The sequence below is a fragment of the Taeniopygia guttata genome, chromosome 1 (assembly GCF_048771995.1).
Source record: "Taeniopygia guttata chromosome 1, bTaeGut7.mat, whole genome shotgun sequence".
Classification (NCBI taxonomy): domain Eukaryota; kingdom Metazoa; phylum Chordata; class Aves; order Passeriformes; family Estrildidae; genus Taeniopygia; species Taeniopygia guttata.
Window position 1 is genome coordinate 86,016,232 of NC_133024.1, and position 22,556 is coordinate 86,038,787.

Here is a 22,556-nt window from a genome sequence, read left to right on the forward strand (position 1 = left end):
GGAAAGACATTTTTTCCTACAAGGGTGGTGAGACACTGAATCAGGTTGCCCAGAGAAACTGTGGATGCCCTATGCTGGAAGTGCTGAATGCCAGCCAGGCTGAATGGGGCTCTGTGGTAGCAGTCCCTGCCCGTGGCAGGGGGGTTGGAACTAGATGGTCCTTAAGGTCCTTCCAGCCCAAATAATTTTAGAATTTTCCTGCTTTTTTCTGTGACATTTGGCCTCCACATCATGAAAATAAAAAGCCACTGTAGGTGTTTACTGGATTAGTCTTGCACAAGGTGGTGGTCAGTCCCTGTGCAGACACAACCCTCCTTTCCAAGCACAGGTACTTCCTAAGTGCTTTAATATTAGCACTTAACACACTGCTAACCTTTCAACACAAGCACCTGCATTTCACCTTAGCCATCTCAGCACCACTGTAGTGCTCAGGAGCAGGTAACTCACCCCAGAAAGGCAAGCAGAGGGGGCCAGAATGGAACACACAGCTCAGGGGGGACAGAGGTCAGGAACTGGGGTGCTCAGCTTTGCAGGTAGTACCTTGGGCACCCTGCTCCTATCCTTCCTTCCAGCTGATGCCTCTTGGCCAAACACTGTAACAGAGAAGCCATCCTCTTGGAAAAGTGCTTCTAAGTATGTGTTCTCCTTAAAAAATATTACAGTAAAATAAAGAAAGGAAAAAGGGGAAAAAAACCTGCTGATCTGAATTCCAGCTGTGGGCAAGGCTAGATAATGTTTTGACAAGAGTCCAAGCTTTCAATAAAGTATGTATATTTCTCTTTCTCCTGTGCAAGGCTTCAGAGAGCTGTTCTTTAAGGAAACAAAGCCATGAATATTGACAGCAGCCATTACCAATATCCTTTATTGACATCAGTATTGTGGCATCTTCCTCTCCTCAAACTGCTTAATTTAAAATGAAAGTGTTCTGTTGGGTTTGGGGTTTTTTCATGTGCACTCAGATTGAGCCTAACTTATTTTGGTATCCTGAACATACATAAAACAAAAAGGAACACTTTCTTGAAAACTGCATTGTGATAGGCCTTTTAACATGATTCTATTAACATGCTACTCATTTCACCTTTTGCCCCTCCAGAAAGTAAAAAAAATACTATGGGGGTTCTCATCCACATTCCCTAGCAAAAATCCAAGTCTTCATGTGTTTTGGACCCTCTTCTGCTACAATGTAATGAACAGGGGCGATCTAGATGAATTCCCCATCTGAGCTGCAGGAATCTTCATCCACTGTGGTTCTCTTACTGCCTTTCCCAGAAACAGACTCCATTATGAAATTATTTACTTCAGACCTTGGGAGATGTGCAGGGCCACTAAAAGCTGAGCTATTGACAATGATTACAGGACTGCTTAGACAGTAGAGTATGAAAGGGCAGCAAAAGATCCTTTAATTTTTAATTTCCAGGAAAAATTTCCAAAGCTTATCAGTAACCATTTCTCTGTAGGCCTTAACAAGCAAAGGGAAAATAAGGAAGAAAGGTCTTATCACACAAACTAGTTAGTTCTCCACTCACAAACAAGAGGTACTTGGTAAATGAGTTCAAAAGCTATTGCCCTGCAAGAACTTTATTTAAAAGAAAAAGTTAAATCCTAAGATGGAACTTGGAAATATATTTACCATGCCTAACACATTTATATTTATTAAAGCAATAATAAGGTTTAGATTCATATACAGAAGATGCTTTTTTCTGCCAGTCTATTATACTTAAAAGTTGTGAACCAAAAAACTTTGTAAGAGCTGAAAAATAAATTAATTTCCTTTTAAAATGTTCATCCTTTGCAAGTTGCAAGTAACACAAAACTATACCCAGCTTGGAAAGTGACCTGAGCTGAAAATGGAAGCTAGAAGAAGAGTAGAGAAAAATATCATATTGCTATTATATTAATATCATATATTAATAATATAGGTAAAACAGGAACAAAACATAGTATTTTATTCATCTGCTTCAAGCAAGAAGTTAAAGAAGCACTGTATCTCAACCAGAGAAAAAGCTGCTTGAAACAAGAGTTCATTCTAAGGTCTTATTTAACTTTATTTATAAAAGGAAAGATTCACAAGTGTTGCTAAGTGGGTTTTTATATGCTAAGAGTATGCAATGTGAAGTACTGTATAAACAAAAACTGCAACACTAGCTGCTTGGGAAGAGTGAAAGACTACTCTCAGTCCAGCACTCATGATAAAATCCTTCCCAACATATACCAGAATAAGCCGCTTTGCTTTCAAAATGCAGCAAACTAATCAAAGAGGAAGGTGCATGAAGGTTTCAACATCCCTTCCTAAAAATTAAAGTAGTGATTTACTTAAAGGTTAAACCATCTTGCAGTATTTACCACAAGGCATTTGACAGTATTTTTTACTACTGTCATATCAAGCTTATCATTAATATGCAACCTCAGAGCCAAAGACATCAGTAAGTATTAAATCAAACCAACTTTGATCTGTTAATCATGGCTAAATAGCAAATCTTCTTCTGTAGGGATCACTACAGTGCTCTCCAATTAGGCAAAGAAAACACTAAAATCAACAGACATTGATGAGCTAAATAATTGTTTTAATCTACAACTTAAAGTTAGTCATTAGTTAAAAAATTACAAATCAGATTTTTAAAGTATTTCTAAACATTTTCCATTTTCTTATTAAGTCTCTGATCCAGCAGAGCTGTCAAGTAGGAATCCAGGTAAAGTAGCAAGTTAAACATTTACTTGAAAAAGTGTATCCCTAAGGAAGAGAGAAACCAGAATAAGACTGGTCAAGTAATGAAGAGTTAAATACAACCCCCATCACTGTTTGTACCCTCTGTTTGCAAGCCCAGTGTGCATTTGGAAACTGCCCTAGGACATAAATTAAATAACAGTAGGAAACATCACTTACAAACATCTGCTCAGTGTCTGACAAAAACAGTACACAAAGAAACACAGATATGGGGAAAAAAAATCCACTTTTGTGCAAGAGACCGTCTTTAGTCCATTCTTCAGGAATTAAATCCACATAAAATACACCCTCCAGCTGTGCTAACTTACTCTTACCTAAGTTAAAATGCCCTGGTAAGACAAAGAAGTGTCCTAGAAGAAAGAAAGGCAAATATGAGAATTGGGCTATATAAAACAGATGTCCTCACATAGGTTCAATGCAAATACCATGTTGTGGCAACATGCACAAAGGCAACTCAGGCATCACACCCTTCCACCCTGCTGAAAGCAAATTATGTCACAGGTGGTCAGCTGCTCCATCTACACTCTAAGAAATCTAATATTCTGAGAGTTTTGTTCTGCTGCTCCTGCATAGGTCTAACACAGCCTCAGGATATGCAGCCTCCTCCTCCCTGCAGGAGCTCCGAGATTCTTTTCTACTGTGGCACCTGCTCTCATGTACTGAATCTTCACATCTTTGAAACTTCTTCCTTTTCATAAAATGTAACTGCAATTGGCCGGGGATCAAGGTATTAAAGGGAAAACAGAATTGGATATTGTTCTCACTTAAGCTTTTCTTCCCCAGTAAAACAAACAAAAACTTCTAGCTTTTGGCTTTACCACTTGGTAAACCATACTCTGAAATACGGCAGAGCTTTATTGCCCTACTGCCAGTTTGGAAAAGACAGGTACTAATTAAGTGTCTCTATAGTCATGTAAAGCAAGAATCAGGAGGCAAGGTTTGCATGAAAGCAAACACCAGCAAAGCTTTGCTGTTTCTCAGTACCTATCTCCATTTCCTGCACTGCAAATAAAAACTGTGAAAAAAAATTACACTGTCTAACCAACTCCAGCCATATCTAATGCTCCACAACTCTTGCATTTTGGTTTTAGGACTCAAATTCCTAAGCCCTTTTAAATACAAACGTTTACAAATTGTTTAAGAGACCGTCAGAATCTACAGTACCCTTGGAAAATGTGCAAGATAGGAGTGGCTTTCCTTTGCCAGCCAAAAGAGATTTGAGCAAGCCTGTGCACCGTAGATTCAGCAAAATGATTCACCTGAAACTTAACCAGAGAGAAAAGCAGTTTGTTTGGTTTAAGCTTGCAAATTTCTGCAGTGAAAAGCTCAGGCACAAGGCACTAACATTTGTGAAACTGAACCTCATGATTGTCCTGGACCTAAATCAAGCAGCTGTAAACAGCTATTTTTAACTCTGAAAATTAATCCACATAGTCTTTACTGTCACAAAAGAGCGGCCTGACTTCCAAACAGGCGGGCAGAAGAAAATAGGAGGTTAAGCATTTTAACTGGCTGGCAAAACTTCTATTTCATTAGTGATACATTGATAGAATACAATCTACCAAGCCACAGTTCAAGTTTTGTGCACTTTATGGACAGGTAGGATAAGCTCCGATTAAAAAAGGCAACAATGCAGAAAGCAGTATTATCAAACGGCAAGGGTCAATAGTTCAGGAAAAAACGGTTTTAATAAAATAAATACCGAATGTGGTAATGCAGCTTCTTAAACTCCATAGAAAATACCTGATAATTCTTTCAAATATATAACCTATGATTAAAAATTCTCACTTTACAATATTCAAAACAATCTCGTTTGCTTTTAAGTAAGAACTACACTGTTAAACTATATTAATTCTCCAAAGCATTGCTTATCTGAATTCAGTTGCTGCTGTCTTTGAACCAACACTTTGGCCCAAATTCCCTACACTACAACGTCAGTGCAAGCCTAACACATCATTCTCGCTGGAGTTATTCACGGATCCACACTGTTGCGAGGGTAGAGCGTGATCCTTCTCCATATCCTTCACTAGGTGTGTCAGGAATGCCACATAGATATAATGCGCCGGATCTACAGCCACCATAACCCGTAGTAGAATTAATACAAAAAATAAGACAGAATGCACTTTATCACAACTTTATCACTGAATTCAAAACCCCCGCCCCGTAATGCCGTGTATCGTCCAAAAGCCAGGAGTCCTATACGTACTTATACAGCTCTCGTTAAAGAAAAGGGAGGCGAGCCGCAGGTCGCGGACGGTCCCGGAGGGGCACGGGTACCATACCCACTGTGTGCCCCGCATCCCTGCACCTCTCACCGCCGGCCCAGGGACCTCCGCCGCGTCCCGCGGGCTGCAGCCGCGGCGGCTCTCCCAGCTGCATCCTCCGGCCACGGACCCGGCTCCGCACCTCCTGTCGGGCTCCGCGCCCGCCCTTAGTCACGCTGAGAAACCCATCGGGAGGGCAGAGCGGGGAAGTAACAATAAAGTGTCTTCAGCTGCGCTCAAGGCTACAGAAAAGCGAAGCTGCTCCCCAGGCAACTCGCGGGGAGCCGGGGCGGCCCCCACCTCCCGGCCGGCGGCTGCCTCCGCTCCGCTCCGCCCGCGGCGGGGGACCCGCGGCGCCCCGCGCTATCGCCGGGCCGGGCCGGGCCGGGCCGCCCGAGCACGGCCCGAACAAAGAGGCCGCTCCCGCTTCCCGCAGCCCGACCCGCCGGGTGCCCGGCGCGGCCAAGTTCCCGTGGGGCAAACGCAGGGGGAGCAGCCGCACGGCCCGGCACGGCCCGGCCCAGCCCGGCCCGGCGCCCCGCGGAACCCCACGCCACCAGGTACCCGTGAAGCGGCCGCCGCCGTCTCCGTGGCCCCGACGCCGCTGCAGGATGAAATAGCCGCTGCTCTTCTGCGTGACCCACAGCTTGAGGGCGTTCTTCAGCAGCACCTCCTCGGGCTTCAGCCACATCTTCCCCCGGCTCGCAGTCCCGCTCTCTCCCCCCTCCGAGCCCGCCCGCCCCGCACGGCACCGCACCCGGCCGCCCGGGTCACATCGCCCCCCGCGGGCTGCGCGGCGCCGGCTCCGGCTCCCCCGGCGCGGGCCCGGCCGCCGGGGAGGGGCCGAGGGAGGAGCCCGGGCACGGGCCGCCCCTCCCGCGGAGCCGGGGGCTTTGTGCGGCGGGGCCGGGCTGCTCCGCACCGTCGGAGGGGACGGCGGAGCGCTCCGGCCGGAGCGGGGGGAGCAGGGGGCAGGGCCAGGTTCGCCTTTTCGGGGGTCCCGTGGTGCCCCGAGCCCCACACAGAGCCCACCGGGGCTCCCGCGGTACCCCGGGCTCCTGGAGGATGCCCTGCCGCCGGGACCGCAGCCGGCCGGCTCCCGCTTGTTTTACAGCGGCTGGGTCAGGTCCCCGCACCCCCGGCTTGTCCCCGCAGGTCCCCGCCGCGGAGACACCGGGAGTGCGGGAAGGAAAGGGTGTCCTGGGCTTGGAGAGAGGCTGGGGGGATGGGGGTGTCTCTGCCTTCCTGTTTCTTCTAGATCTACGCCTAAAGCGTGAACCTGCAGCTGCTTTGGTATTTAAAAGCCGGTGTTTGAAACCTCGTATTGCAAGGGAAAAGTCAGACTCTTAATTTTACAGTTCGAGTTTTTTCTCATTTTAAGAAATAATCTGTCACTGCTTGCGGTTGAGCTGTTGGCAGGATCGTTTGTGAACCTGCACAAATGGTTACTGCTGCAGCACATTACGTTTGTAAACCTCTGACACTGTATTTTACATTTTTATTAATACAGATTGTCAGTAATGAGGGTGGTGGGATGCTAGTAGGGGTTGCCCAGAGAAGCTGCGGATGCCTCATCCCAGCAAGTATTGAAGGCCACGTTGGATGGATCTCTGATCGTGATCTGATAGGTGTCCCTGCCCATGGGAGGGGGGTTGGGACTAGGTCTTTAAGGTCCCTCGCAACACAACCCTTTCTATTATTCTATTATTAAAACATGAATCACTGTACTTTCTTTCCATCACATTTCTTTTCCAGTTAACTGCAAATATTAAATAATTATTTTACAATAACTGCAGGCTGCAAAACCTCACTCTTCTAGATTAAAGACCTCAGTCACTGTGGGTTAAATCACACCTAAATTTCAGCAAAGATCCCTCTAAGCAGAGAATTTTGATTAGGGATTAAGACCTGAGCTTCACTTTCCTAACCTCTCGTTACAGGCGTTGTGTACCAACTCTGAAAGGTACCAATGCTGCAGTGCGCTACTTAGCACAGCCAGCAGCAATTATTAGCTGGGAATTGGAAGGTGGCCATGTGAACTGCTTTCGAGTTGCCAGTGGGATCATTTGATAGTCAAAATTCTGAATTCAGCTACAGTTAAGTGAACACTGTGTTCTTTACAATTTCTGTGAAGCAACAATTTCATTTCTATACATAGAATAGCAAGCAAGCACTTTGAGCGTGTTACTTGTCTGATACAAAAATAAAACTGTCAAAAGGAGAAGATGGACATCCACATAATAATGTATTAAAAATTAATGAGAACTTAAGGAGAAATTACTTTAAATGCTCTTGCAGGATAAGACTAGCTCAGAGATTTCCCCTGCCCCCAAAACTATCCTGAAGATATGTAAGTATTGAACGTTTAAATGCTTGGAAGTGAGCGAGTGAAGTGAGATGGTGAATATTTCTTCCCTTTGCAGATACTTGAATATTAATTTCAGTTATTGGTTTGGGGGCTTTTTTTTTACATTTAGTCTTGGGTTTTGGGCAGGCTGATTTGAGACAAAATTTAGAAGACAACCAAATAGGTTGCTGACCTTTGAGGTCCTTTTGAGCTTGAGAGTTAGCAAAAGAGTAAAGCAGTTGAGGATCCAGTGTCATGCATGCGTGCCTCTGTTACATCCTGAGAAAAGCTCCTCTTGGACCCCACCAACAGTACTTCTTCAGAGCCATGGGCTTTGGAACCACATCCAAGTTGGCCCAACACCTGTTCAATCAAAATGGGATCGCTCATGCTTTTTAAGCAGCTTTTCCAACACATAGAACTGGTGGCAGATAATTAACAATGAATCTCTGAGAAATGGCTTCAGAGAAGCAAAAGGGGGATGGATGAGATGAGAAAAAACTTATTCAGGATGACAGAATAAAACAAAGCACTTTGTAATATATATTGTAATAAATGCATCATCTACTGAAAGTAGGAGCATCCTTCTTTCCCAATATGGCATTGGACATGGCAGTCCCTGACATCCTGAGGCACAGCTTCTACCTGAAAACTAGACAGTCTTTGACAACAGCTAAGAATAAGTTTATTTCATTAAGAACATCCTACAGTAATGTACTATTATCACAACCAGTATTTTAACAGGATTTGGATGATCTGAGGATCTTCTGAAGTGTCCTGTGAAGCAATAGTTTTAAAATGCTGGTGTCTAGAGTGGTACATAAACTAGGGAGGATGGGAATCTCTTGATCATGAGAGAAAAACCAGAGTGCTGAGTGCTATGAGAAGTTATATACCTTTTTATTCATTCTCTGATAAAGTCTAGAAAAGATGGAACTGTCTTACTTAATTGCTTGAAGGTACTTAAGGTTACTAGACTGAAAAAAAAAATAGCTTTAAAAAATAAGGATGTATTTGAAAGGAAAGAACAGAAAGAAAATGAGGTTTCTGGCCTTGTATCACCCTTAGCACACACTCTGAAATGACTGAGTTGGTGTTATTTATGATGCTATGTATCTTTCTTAAATTTCAGTACTAGTAGCACAAGGCAGTCTGCCATTCAGATTATGTTGGAGCATCAGTCATACCCAGAATAAACTGCAGAGATTCTGAGCATCCATGAAATAAAGTATAGACAGCATAGGGAACAGGTACAGGGAAAACTTTGCTTTTCCTTCTTGCTTTTGTCACTGACTGCCTTCCCAGCACTAGTCATGCCCTTTAACTTCACAAGACTTCATCTTTTTCATCCATCAAACAGACATATAATTTTTATTCTGGATGTCACTGAGGTGCTCAAGGAAGGCAAATTCCTCCTGTGCGTAAAATGAATGACGGCAGGAAAGAGGCAGCTGTGGTGCTCTGGGCCTCCTGCCTGTCTGGCCCACTGCAGAGGGTACCAAACCCTCAGAGGGGACTGGCAACACTTGAACAAACTTGGCAGACTGTGAGTGTGCAATGCTCTAGGATGGGCTCCAGGGCTTGCAGGTGCATGATTGCAGATGCACATATGGGCTGCCACAAAACCAGGCTGTCCATGCTCCCTCCCTGACCCCTGTCAGACTTTCTATAGTGAATGGCTTTAACTGGCTCAACTAGTTGAAAACTTTAATTTATTAATGTGTTTTTGACTAAGTTAGTTCCTTAGTCATATTGTGACTGCTGGAATTTGGCTATTATTCTACAGGTGCACAGTCCAATTATTTTCATGTTTCCAGTTTTGATTCTTTAACTTGTATGTTTACATATGTCTGAAAAACCCTGATCAGTGAGCTGATTCAATTCCCAAGACAGAGTTGCTGAAACTGTCAGATGAGCCTGAGTTTGGACATATCAGAGACAGCAGTGAGTGCAGAGAAATAATGTTCAGGGTGCTAGGGAAATAATACACATTAGTGAATATAACACTGGAAATTCAAAGTGTTGGCTAAGACCTCTAGGAAAAAATAACTAAAACATACTTCTTTCAGGGGATAAAAAAAAAAAGCACCTCACAGAGATTAATCAACAGCTGCTGTTTTCAACCCTTTATTTTCTGCAGCTCCAAAAGTATTCCACTACAGCTTCAGCCTCCTGTAGACCACATGACAGTAGGCATCAGTACATTTACTTTTCTTTGTGGCATGTCCCCTTGAAGCCATCTGCCAATGCAGAGATCCACAGCCCCTGAGCTAAAGACCACTGAGCACTCTGAGAGCAGGGAAGGGATTTCGCTGAGGAAATGAAGCCACAAGTCTTCAGAGTCACCATATGGAAAAGACTTTATCTCCCACCTACACCAATCAAAGGAGAGATGTAGTGGCACATTGGGTCAGTGCCCAGTGGCAGCCCTAAGCCCTCAGCATGCTGCTCCAGGCCCTGGCTCACTCTTGAAAGAACTCTCAAGATCCAAAATACCCCACTGCTCAGACTGCTGGGCTTTCCATACAACGTAGGATTATATTTCCTGCATAGGGTAGACAAACCCCCATCATGTATCAAAATATCGTATTGATTTCAGACTACTTCAATATTTGAAAAATGTAGATGTAGTGGAGAAAAGACAAGAACAATGGGAATTATTAAGGGTTTAAAGCTGACTTGTGAGCTCACATTGCAGTGCTGTGATATATGTGTAGCTCAGCTGAAAGCGACAACTGAAGTGAAGCACAAAATAGCTGCCTACAAGAACCTGTGTGTTAAATACAAAGAAGGTGATGTATTTGTTGCATTAAAAAGGTGATTCACTAAATGCAGCATGAGAGGTTTGGTTTTTTGCTGTTTTAAAAAAAGGAATATTAGATTAAGAACTAAGCTTACTAAGCAAATCAGATTGATCTGAAAGTTTTTTACTATGAATAGCACACCAAGAACCAGACTAGAGGCATTTTACAAATAGTAGAAGAAAAATAATTTCATATATGATGGAGTTATTCTGTGATGTTAACTTTGTGATCAGAAAGATTGGGCAACCAAACAAGATACCCTGTGCCTTTTAAGAACAGGTAATGACTTTTTTCTCCACAAGAAATCCCCTACAAGAGGGGATTTTTAAAAGATGCTTTGAAAGGCTCTTCTGCAAGGTTTTTTCCTGTCAGACACCCTCCCAGATATTGTGCTGTTGGAATGGAGCCATGTTTGCTTCTCACTCACAGAAAGTCCACTTCAGGTTTGGCAGAGATGAGAGGGCCCAAAGGGAAATCACGGTAGCTCACACGCAGATCCCAAATCCTGGCAGCATGCCTCCATTGAAACAGGACTACAAAGACCCCTCCTGACAGACAGATCAGATCCTGGGAATCTGTAAAAGCAGTTCTTAAGCTCAGATCTTTTGAATAGATTCAAGCACAAGGTGCATTTTGGTTTGAAAGGGTCACAGAAATGTCGTAGTCAAGGTCTTCCACACCGAGAACTGCTGAGTTTCAGAAACACTGAAACTGCCTGAGCATTCTCAGCTTCATCTCCAAGTAATTTAATCTTCATTGTCTTTCTCTTGTAATGGCTGGATTGCAAAAGCTAGTTAATGTTTATGAGTCCATATGTTTTTGTCTCCCTGCCTGTTCTAGCAAAGTAAAAAAACTGTTACAACCTGTAATTAATTCCAGAGGTTTCATTCATTATCTCTGATTAAATTAATGCCTGTGCAATAAAGGAGATATAAGAAAATATAATATACTGTCAGGAGTAAGTGTAATTAATTTATAGTCAACATTATAAAAACATGTTAGAAGTCTTGACTCACAGTTTTATGCAATAATATTTCCTGGCTTTTTCCCTGTCAATAACTTTATAATGTGCAGTTTTATATTTTAAGTACCAGCAATAAAACAGCAATATCCAAAATGATTATGTGGCTGATTCCACTTCTTATTTTACTTCCAGCATCACTTCCTCACTTCTAGTTTTAAAACCCACTTCTCTAATTTAGCATTGCCAAAGCTCTTCTGGGAACCACACAATTACTGTGACACTGGAAAGGTCATCACATTTCAAGGTGTCTAACAAATATTTCCTATGAAAACAGCCTCTCTCAGGACATGTGATTAAAGTAATACATATGTGTGGTATAAGGCAGTAAACTCCAGCTTTTTTCATGTCTCATTAAACTCCCAGTTCTCCAAAACACTGGATGAGAAAAACAATCCCTTAGCCCTTTACTCATAGATAGCACATCCCTGTAGAGCACCCAGCTGATAGAGAAGAAACCAAGGCAGGGGCTCAATGGCCACTATTTCTCCAAATGACAGCAGGGGAGTGAGGCCTTGTCTTGCCCTGTGCACTACTTGACACCCTCTCCACCAGTGCATAATGATGTGTCTGCACTCTGCCAGAGCTCAGTCACACCAGCTTTCCTCCCCACCTTCAGAAGCTGCAGAAAACCTCTGTTCAGCACAGTGGTAGTGACCCCAGGAAGCTGGGAGGAGATGATGTGGATTACTTCAGATATGATGGAAAGAAGAAGGTATTTCTCAACTTACTGCCCAGGATACCCTCCCTGCACATCCTCATTTTCATTCTCAAGATATGATTATGGGTAGACCAAATCCTCTCAGGATTTTTATATACTACCCAGTTTGACATTGAGGTAAGACACTAGAATTATTCTGGTACAAAAGAGGAATGGCCAGCCCTATATAAGAAACTGCATTCCAAAAATACAACTTATTTCTGGCTTGGCATAAGTCACTGCAGTGTAGTGAGAATGGAAGTGTTGGCCTCCTAAAATCGATTTCTGCTCTGTAGGGAGAATGAAGCAAGCAGCCAGTGATTTTTCTACCTTTTAGTAGATATGAGACCTTAAACAATAGAGCAAATTAGCAGAGCCAGGAACAAAGGAAGCAGAATCAAAAGCAAAGGTGCAAAGGCTCCATAACCTGTGACAAGGTGAAAAGCCCAGAGCAGAGAAGACAACACTTCCTGAACAGAGATTGCAACCTGCCCCTCTTCTAATTGCACTTTTCTGTAGAGCAGTGGTGTTTCAGCAGCAATAGCAAATTTCTTTGATAGGAAAAATGTATTGCTGCCCTAACATGCCACCAAAACTGCAGCTGCTGGCATTCACTTGTGCCAGGCAGTCCCAAAGGAAGCCTGAAGTGGAATGGCCAGTGTTAGCTTCTGTTAGCAATAGCTGCCTCGGGCACTGGTTCCTGATCAAAATTCCCATACTAATTCATCTTCCAAGATCAAAAGTCTTCAGGAGTTCAGCAATACTTCAGTGATTTGGGGAATAAAAAATCCCAAACCTAAACCACCTCCAAAAGTATGCCAGCATTGTTCATAGTGCCCCATCTTGCTTCTGCATGGAGATGGGCAATTGTTTTTCTACCATAGCTGTCTTTTGCTGGATCTGGGTACAATTTGCCTTAGCTAAAAGTATAGCCTAGGAAAATGGAAGAATTTCCATTTTTCTTGGCTGCACTTGGAAGTTCTTGTTGTTTTAACAATTTCCTTTAGGTGCTTACCCTATTCTTCCTTTGATCCCCTGGAATATCAACTTGTGTGGACAGTAAGGCCTTTTAAAAACATAAATTAACGGCGCCTTTTTCTCAGTCAGAGAAAAAATCTGCATAACAGAAACACATGAAATATTAAATATTATATTATTAACACATATTATGTCCCTTGAAGTCATGGTGGTCTCTATCCTGCCTGTATGCCACAAGGTCTGACACCGCTCCATGGGATTTGTCATAACCCTGTGCACAGTTGAGACCCTACAACCAGTTTGAAGCTACATAAAGCTCTACTGTTTTCCATTTTTTGTGAATCCTGTCTGCCTGTCTGGAAGCTGCAGACAGCTGGCACCAAGGGTGGAAGCACCACATTATCACCCAAGTGGCATCAGGGTGAGCGTGCTGGGACTGCTGGTGCTGCCTGTGCTGGGCATGGTGCCACAGCAGAAGGTGTAGGGAGGAACCACCACTTCTGCTCACCTTCTGAGGAATTCAAAATACCTGTGGGGACCTTCAGCTGCAGAAATGGCAAAACTGTGTCACAGCACAAGCCTGGCTGTCGCAGAAGTGTCAGCGCTTTGACACAAGTTTTAGAATGTGTATGTGAGTGCCTTTGAGGCACCCTTTAACATATTTTTCTGGCAACCTTTTCCTCTTTTTTATGCACTGTGGATCCCCAAAGGAGCATTTCTATTGTGATTCTTACATCTTCCCACTATGACATGCAAAGCTATGCTGAGCTGAGCTTGGTACATCGCTGATATTGCTGGGTAGGAATCGTACTGCACATGCCTAGGACTGGGTTTGAACTTGCTGTCTTTGATCAGCGCTGCATTTCTGCTTCTACCTGGCAGCTATATTCTGTGTGAAAGCTCCATGATCTCCTTTTGTTTTGCCTGCTGGCTAATTTAAATGTGACATCTGCCATTCTAACAGAATTTGGAGGCTTTTTCACCACCTATGTTTTTGCAGGTAAGCTAACAAGATGCTAGTCTTTGCATGGCCACAGAACAATTCAAATTGGAAAGCATGATTCCAAAGAAAATAACTAAAATTCTCTTCCCCTTTTTCATTATACTGCTAGGTTTTTTTCTTTTCTAGACTACCAAATCACATGGTTTCTGATGAAGTCCTGTTGTTTCTTCACTCAGTGAAGCTGGTGACTACATACACATTCATGTTTACTATTCATTTCAGGGATAAAATATTCAACACACACTTATAGAAATGCACCCAAACCATCTGCCTAGTCTTTATGGGAGATGTAGAAAGATTTGAAAACATGCTCTGCTTCCTTTCCCATTTGCACAGAGGAATGGATCTTCCTGAACTCTTTTTTTTAAACCTTTGGTTTACTTTGCTTTTTCTCTAAGTGTCTTAGGCCAGCAAAGTCTTTGTTTCCATTCTTGCCATGGTGCAATACAAAAAAAATTGTTCTGTGTATCTATTTCTCTCATAAACCAGTTTCTCCTTACATACCTTGGGAGAACCCAAAAGGCCTCCAGAGCCTGAATTTTCAAAAGATGCTTTTGAGTGTGCATGTTTAGACCTAGCTTTGCAGAAGTAAATAGCATATAATCAACATTGATGATAACAGTGAAATCAATCCTTTCAGAGGTTTGGTGCTGAGTGTCAAGGAGGGCTGTTAAAAGGAGTTTCTGCTTTTGGAAACTTTGGACTTGAGCCAGAGCTTTCATCTCCTTATCTGTGAAAATGGAATATGGCTTAAATACCTGTTCAACAGCTCATGAAATTTCATTAATGTTTGTAAACCCCTTGGAATTGAAAAGCACTGATAACTACTGATTATTTATTAATTCCTGTTGTCTTGCACCTTCACATTCCTTTCACATGTCAAAGAAGAGGATTTAGCAGCCAGAAAAACCAACAAAACCTGTAACAGCCTCTGCTCTCCTGCCCCTCCCTTACTGTAATAGTCTCCCTGTACCCTCTCTCCACATCCTCACGGTTGCCTTTACCTCTTCAGTCCCCTCTTCCTGCAATGCTTCCTGTTTCCCCTCCTCCCAGCGTGGCTCAGACTCTCTCCCAAAGCCTCCCTGCTGGGTCCAGGTAGTCTGACACAGCTGCAAAATGGCCAAGAAATGATAGAGGTTGGTACAAGACTCTGCAAATACAGGGTGGTTTCTTCTTTTGTTGATCAAGTAGACATTTGAAATGCTCTCAATGTTCAGATCATAAATAAACCACACTGAGCAAACTTAATTTTTCCAGTTGAAACCATTTATGTAAGCACACTATTGACATTTCTCCATGCTTGCTTTTACAAGGTTATACTCACCTTGGTAGGTGTATGAGAGTTGCTCCATTCATGGTACAGATTAAGTCTTCTGAAGGACACAGTGGCTTGTCTCAAGAAGTGTCTATGTTGTCCAACAACGAGACTCAGGATCTCATCAAAACAGCATTTTCTGAAGTATTGCTCTGCTACCAGACTGTCTTAAAGTAGCTCTCAGTGCATCTGCCTTGTGCCAATGGGACATAGAGTTTACTCTGAATTGGCATGGCCTGTGGAAGCTGCTGCAACTGCTTCTGGACAGATGAAGTATGTTATAAACTGAGGAGCATGCTCTAGGGCATGTCATCTTCTAAAAACAAAAACCATACCTACAAAAATACAGGAATGTGTACATCCATACAGGTACTTTGTATACCTACAAGGCAAAACCAGTGAGCTAATGGGGAAACTGAAATCAAGGTAGTAGTGTTACTGCTTTGCCCTTTTCTCACTGCCCTGAGATTTGGGAAACTTAATGCTTTGCTTTCAGTTCTGCTACACATTTACAGCTCTGACAAGTTATACTTCTGCCCATTTCTTGCTGTAAGATTTACCCTGGCTTACATACGTGGGTGTGGATATCCAGGATAACCAAACATGACCAAAGGCGCACATTCAATTCACAGTTCTAGATTCCAGGAGGAGTTCTGGGAGGGTGGCTAGAACTTCAAATATTGTAAATGTAGGTGAACTCAGTGGGAAGAAATGATGATGTCTGACTCCGGTTTAGAAGGCTGAATGACTTCTTTATTATAACTATACTATAATACATTAATATACTATTTAAAGGAGATACTAAAACTACATACTTCTTTTTTCTAACTACCATATCTAACTCCTTCACAACTCATGACCCTCCTGCCAGAGTCCAGACACAGGTGGATTGGAATGGCCATCAGGCTCAAACAATCCTCACCAGAATCCAATCAAGGAATCCCCCCAGGTAAACAAATCTTCAAACACATTCCACGTGAAAAAACAAGGAGCAGAAATAGAAATTGTTTTCTCTTTCTTTCCTCTGCACCCCTCTATAAAAAAGTCCTAAGAGAGAGAAGAATGTGCCTACCACATTCAAATTACCACCAGCATGAAGTACCTAAGGAATGTTTTGCCATGTGCTGTGGAAAGACGGGTTTGTTTTTCCTCAACTCTAGCTCACAGACGTTCCTAGTCCATTATTAAACTACTAAAAATAAAATACTTCTGATTCAGCTTTTTCTCTCCTGTCCTCTCCAGCTGCTGCCCAGGCATGGATCCTGCACCATTGAAAGAGCTGTTCCTGTTTTGGACTGTGATGTTATTTCAGAAGGATGTACACAGGAGGCTCTGACCATGAAGGGCATTTCAACAGTGGTCTTTTTTAACCCTTACTTGACAGTCATGGGTTCTGGCAAAGAAATGATGCTGCTTATGTTGCTGAATGTTGACAGCTGTTGTTTACCTCAGGCCATGCCAGTTGAGGTTTCTGGTGCTGCAGAGTTGTGAAACTGCATCAAGATCTAGAGTAGGGGTGATAAACAGCAGCTCCAGAGTTATTGCATAGGGAAGTCTGCCCCCTTGAAGCCCTCTGAAGACCTTGCTTTGACCCAAAACTTCTGTAATAAGCCAGAGCAGGGCCTGGTGCACGAACAAGTCACCACTGCTAACCAGGAGGTGGCTGTGACAGGCTTAGGTAACCATGTTTTTGTTGATTAGACAACTTCTAATGCTGTGATAGGAAGACATTTGTGCTGATGCCAAACCACAGGCTCCGGTAGCTAATACATGTGAAATAGTAGCTGGCTGAGGGAGAGTGCACTTTTCCAACTACACTGAGTGCATGTGTCTGTCCTTGGTGTGATCTCTACAAGTAATGCAGGAACAACTGGCATTCAGGGGCACAGATCTGCAGATGGTGGCTGATCACAGGCAAACATTTATGAACACAAGCATGGGATGCATAGAGCATGAAACAAGGATCCCAAAGAGATCTAGGGTTTCCTCTTTGGAGAAAGGACTCAGATTATTTCTGACAGTATATTTACAAATAGAAAGACTCTACCCATTATTACTTTATTTGACCCACCTCACCATCTTCTTCAATCCTGGCAGGTAAAGTTACATGCTGAGGATGGATCACCTGATAGGAAAAGAAGGTTTAATTATATATTAAATATTTGCAAAATTATTTCAGTTGCTGAAGGCAAAATTGCTCAGCCTTCAAACTTGTTTGGACATCTATGTATTCTAGGCCATTTGTGTTAACAGTACTCTGCACCTTCACACCTTCTGTGAGGGCATCAATTAAGAATGTCAATTTTTAAGATAGGCAGGGACAGCAAGAGAAATCAAGGATGCCACAAGGATGTCACACCTGTCTTCCCACCTCTGAAATACTGCCAAGTACCTCTACCTCTGCACTGCAGGTGGCATGTTTGTGTGCACCACAGACTTTGTGAGTGGGACAGGAAGATGTTCATGCTGTAGGTAGCTCTCGACTCTTCTTTCTTTCCCATGAACTCCAAGTCCAACTGCATGTTAAAAAATTTGGACTTGTGCCTAAAATTAGTAAGCACCTGAGGGAGAACAGGAACCTTTATCCCCTCTCTTCCTGACCCATCCCCTGCACCCCCACTCCAACAGATTCTTGCTTTGTCATGTTATCCAAGAAGATTGCATTTTATTTTTTTTTTGGTGAAGTGGAAGTGGGAGAAGAGTATGTTCTTATTGACTTTGCTCAACAGAATACAGTTACTCTTTTTTTAACTTTATCTCATCTTTATCCATTAACCTGTTTGGAATCCCTTGCAGACTCCAGACTCAGGTACCTCAGATTTAAGCTTGAAAGAATTTGGCAAACAAATAGCTGGGGTTTTGTGAGGAAGGGTACGACAACTAAAGTAAAGGCATGTCACCAATAGTGTTTTAAATGCATTTTTAGAGTATTGACTTGCTGGAATTCCCTAACAGAAGAAGCTACTTCCCAGACCTATAACAAGAGACCTTATTTCTGTTTAAATGTTATCTGCTGACTGGCATAATAATGAATAGGGAGGAACTTATGGAAGCTTGGTCTCTTAAATGATCTTACCAATTTCTCCATTAAAATAAATCTCAAACATCACAGTAAAGATGTTAGGAAGGCATTAGTAGATGTCAGACTAAGTTGGAGAAGCTGTCTGAAAACCGAAACTGCTTTTCATGTCCCCTTCTCTGGCACAGGCTTTGCGTTTCTTTTTCACCATGTTCCTTGAGCCACCACTGAGAAGCTCCCCAGAATATGACCTTAACATTCAGCCCCTTTGGAGTATAAATAAAATCCTAAATTACGCTCTGCCCTCTGCATCTCACAAGTCTCACAGCCCCTTCCTTCCCTTCCATTCCCCTTTTGCCACCATATCTCTCTCCCCACCCCAGAAATATTGCAAAGTACCCAGGAGAGCCTCTCCAGAAGTTCTTCTGAACTCCCACCCCAGTGACTGCTGTTCTTCTACCTTCAGGGGACAATGGGCATCATGGGGTGTTACAGCTGTGCTAAGGTGCTGGCCCTTTGCTGCCCATCCACTGAATTCAGCCAGAACTGACTTCTCCCATGAGGGAACTGATAAGATCTCTCCTCTGGCACACCCACTCATTTTCATAAAACTCATGTGCATTTAACACTTCTGAAAGAATTTTGCATTTCTTTCAGATCTGGCTGGAAGAAATTAATGGTGAGAAGTTGATGGGGGGAGGCAAGAGGGGAAGGGGGCCAATTTGATAGACAGACAAACAGACAATGTGATTGCATCAGTCTCATTTCCTAAGGAAACTGGGCTAAAAATAAAAGGTTTTATTTGCCCCTGAGAATAAAGAAGAATGTCTCTTACATCTTCACAAAACCTTTGTTTCTGTGTATACTTATAAATAGTCAGTATGAGAGAGGAAGTTTGCACTGGATTTTGAGCAAAGAATTAAAAGGAAGAGCAGGAGGTGTGTGAATTGCACAATCTGGGATTCTTTCAGGCAAATGAGAGCAGAGCAATGAATACAGGACCTTGTACACCAGTGCCACATTACCCAAGAGTACACATCTCTGCCCTGCAAACCTGTTTTTTCCTGTTGGGCAATTTTTCAGAGCCCCACAGAATGCATGCAGTTTTACTGCATCAGTAATGGATTATGTGTTTTAGGTCAAACCCTTGGTGCACTTTATGGTCAGCACACTCTCTCAGGCGTAAGTGAGCAACACAGAAATTATATATTTGTTCAGATTTATGGTCTAGAAATTCCTGTCTGATGCTGACCAAGACAAGTTACAACCGGGAAAATAATTCCCAAAAAGATCTCAACCATCATTAAGAGATTGTGTAAGATGAAGAAGCACTTATGCACCTTCTAAATTTCTCCTTTCCTGAATTTACTCTAGATATTTTGTTATCTTTGAAAATGTCATAGGCATGCTCTCTGTGACAGTCTGTAGTCACATGCTGTATATAAAATGCTTTTTGTTCATGAGATTTTAATTTACTACCTTTCAGTTTCACTGAACAGGCAGCACTGGAGACTTGGGCTTTTACAGTCATGCTTAATAGGCAGGGAACAAAGTAGTTCCACATCCTTTAGAAACTTCTGATTGTTGCAAGACACAAGTGCCAACAAGCAGGAGCCACAGGAGACTTCCCCCAGGGCAGGTGGGCGGAAAGAAGTGGTTGTATTGTACAACCCATTTGGTTTTGCACTACCCACTAGTTTTTTCTTCCACTGCCTATGCATGGAAGCACCTTCCTGAGACATACCAGAATTTCCATTGAAGGGATATTGCACAGTCCCAGAAATTGCTGTACTGAGGACTGTCACTAGATGCAGTCATCATCCTGGAGAATTTAAGTTGGAACTATGAAAAATCAGCACAGTCTGGGGAAAAGGGATGCAACACACCACTGGAAGATTAGAAAAGGAGTGAGTATCTTGCCTGAAGGTATGACTGGGGCTCTGACCAGGAGTTAAACCTTAGCTTGGTATCAAACTTGATCTTGCTTCAGCAGGGGATGGGATTGATATCCTAATTTAGAGGTCAAAAATGAGATGTCTGAGCTCATCATTCTACAATCCATCCTCCATCAACCAAGAGAATCCGTTTCTTCTGGAGACTGTTCATGTGTCTTATCTTAAATAAAAGGTAACAGTAATTCCTTCTGTTTTCAACTATATGCATAAGAGATTTCTTCTGTGACTGGTTTAATATCCATGGCCCACTCTACTGCTTTTAGTAGAGTTACTTACTAATATCACCACCTATAGAAGGTACAATAAGATGGTTTTCTTGCTCATTTATTTTTCTAGTTAGAATAGTCTCTGGTAAGGGCAGAAATAGAGCTTAACTTCCATTTTAACAACAAAACATGTATATGCCTGTCTTAGGTACTTTATTTGATAAATAGTTTTGAATTTTCAGGTAACCTCTGAAAATTGTGTATCATAATTTCAGTCTAAGGTGCATTCTGGGAATTACTAATAATTCAAAAAGCACCTCGGACTTCAAAATCACTTACATATTCTCAGAAATTTTACTCCTGATCTTACTTGCATCATCTTCTTGAAAGAAAACCACAGGATTGAGAAAACATCTGAACAAAATGATAATGAAAGCAGCCACTTTTTTTAAGCTCGATAGCAAAACCCCTGTCTAATTCTATGCAATTGCAATGAGGTCTGAGTCATGACTTGTCAGATGATCCTCTTATTTGATGTGGCTACAAACCAAAAGACATACATTGGGAAGGCAAGCAAACGGAAGACCTCACAAAAGCATAGGCCTTCCTTGTTTCCCTGGTCCTTTGCTTTTCTCTCTTTCTTTATGTATTACCTTATGTTCAACCATCCCACAGAGCAGAAGCTGTATTTCCTATAATCTTGACAGCGTCATGCACATTTATGGTGCTGTGCAGATGATTGATGGGCAAAGAATATGAATGATACTGTGAAAAGATAGAGGGGTAATATGTAATGATATAAACTTGACCTGTATTCATTGTTGATAAACACTCTCTGAAAAAAACATGCCACAGGACTGGAAAATGAAGGTATTTACATATAACACTAGGAAAACATATTGCCAGTAGAGCCTGGCAATATGTTGTTGCTGTTAGTTTTATGTCCAAGTAGCCACACACACAGGCTGGCCAGAACAGTATATGGCTGCTTCACATCTTGCATTTTGACTTCTCAGAAACCTCTCCTGGAAACAAAACTCTTCATATGATTTAACTACTGAGTTATTAATCAAAAGGCAGCTGCTATCTTATGATGATGTGTATGTTTGCTGATGGCATTTTTCTTTTTGTGTTTCTTAGTTCACCAAGTGAGTGTGAGAACTGTCCAGAGGGTACCCTTGGGCAGTTCAGTCCAGAGCTAACTCATTGCGTTCTCTGGCAGCACTCACTGGATGTGGATCATTGATATCTTCGTTGTGATCAGAACAGATAAGCAAAGCTGTGTCTGGATACTGAAATTTTGTGATTTTTCCCTTTTATTTTCTCATACCAAGTATTATGGCATGAGAAAATAAAATTGTTAGTAGTATTATTATTTTTTTAAAAACACTGAAAATTATGTATTTCTAATGTGGATGATTGCCAAAAAGATTGTAGGAAAGGGGGAAAGAGAGTCAGGAAATAGAGAATGTGACTTATTTTAGTAGATACATATTGCGTTGCATTTGTCTTGTCTTTAAATCACATTAAATATACACACTGTTAAAAGGCTATTGAAATGTTCAAATGTCAGTGTTTCAAATGAAAATCAATAGCATGCTATTAGGCTCATCATATTGCCGTTATGCATCATTAAAACACATTTAAAAGCTTTCAGCATAAACCAGGAGATGGGATGAATAACAAGACACTTTGAGACTGTGCAACATACTTAAAAGGAAATAAAAGGCAAAAGAGAAACTTCGTAGGCACTGGGATAGAAAGCCCTTGAAAGAGCTCACTGGGTGTTAGAAACATACGTGAACATGAGAAAATGAATGACATGGAATTCAGGATACAGGCAAATGTGTGAAGCTGTGCCACTGAAAGTATATTACCATATGAAAGTATGCATATGAGACTAAGAGAGATTCCTTACTAAATTTTAAAATTTTCTTTCTAAAGGGAAAGACTGGGAAGAAGTGACTCTCCCATTGGCTGGGAATTTAAGCGGGCAAGAGGGACAACAGATTTCTAGTCCCTTCACACGTGTATTTTTATGCTTTTACACCTGATTGCTATAGTGTACATTTGCCCTTTTTCTGGAGAAGGACTACAACACAGACCACCCACAATCCTGAATGTCACACTCCATTAAATCCATCAGATCCTGCTTTTTCTCCCTTCCTCTTGTGGTGAATCTTTAATGCCTGTAAACAAAGAAAAATAACTTCAGCCAA

The 22,556-nt window shown here is 42.2% G+C and overlaps 1 protein-coding gene across 1 annotated transcript in view; it reads right to left on the reverse strand.

The window, feature by feature from the left end:
* The window catches only part of TBC1D8 (TBC1 domain family member 8), a 48,597-nt gene extending 42,791 nt beyond the window's left edge, over nt 1-5,806 (reverse strand). Inside the window, exon 1 of the mRNA XM_030278519.4 lies at nt 5,554-5,806. Within this exon, the coding sequence (XP_030134379.4) occupies nt 5,554-5,680 (127 nt within the window). The 5' untranslated portion in view covers nt 5,681-5,806. The remainder of the gene's footprint in view (nt 1-5,553) is intronic.
* Between the last annotated feature and the right edge of the window lie 16,750 nt (nt 5,807-22,556).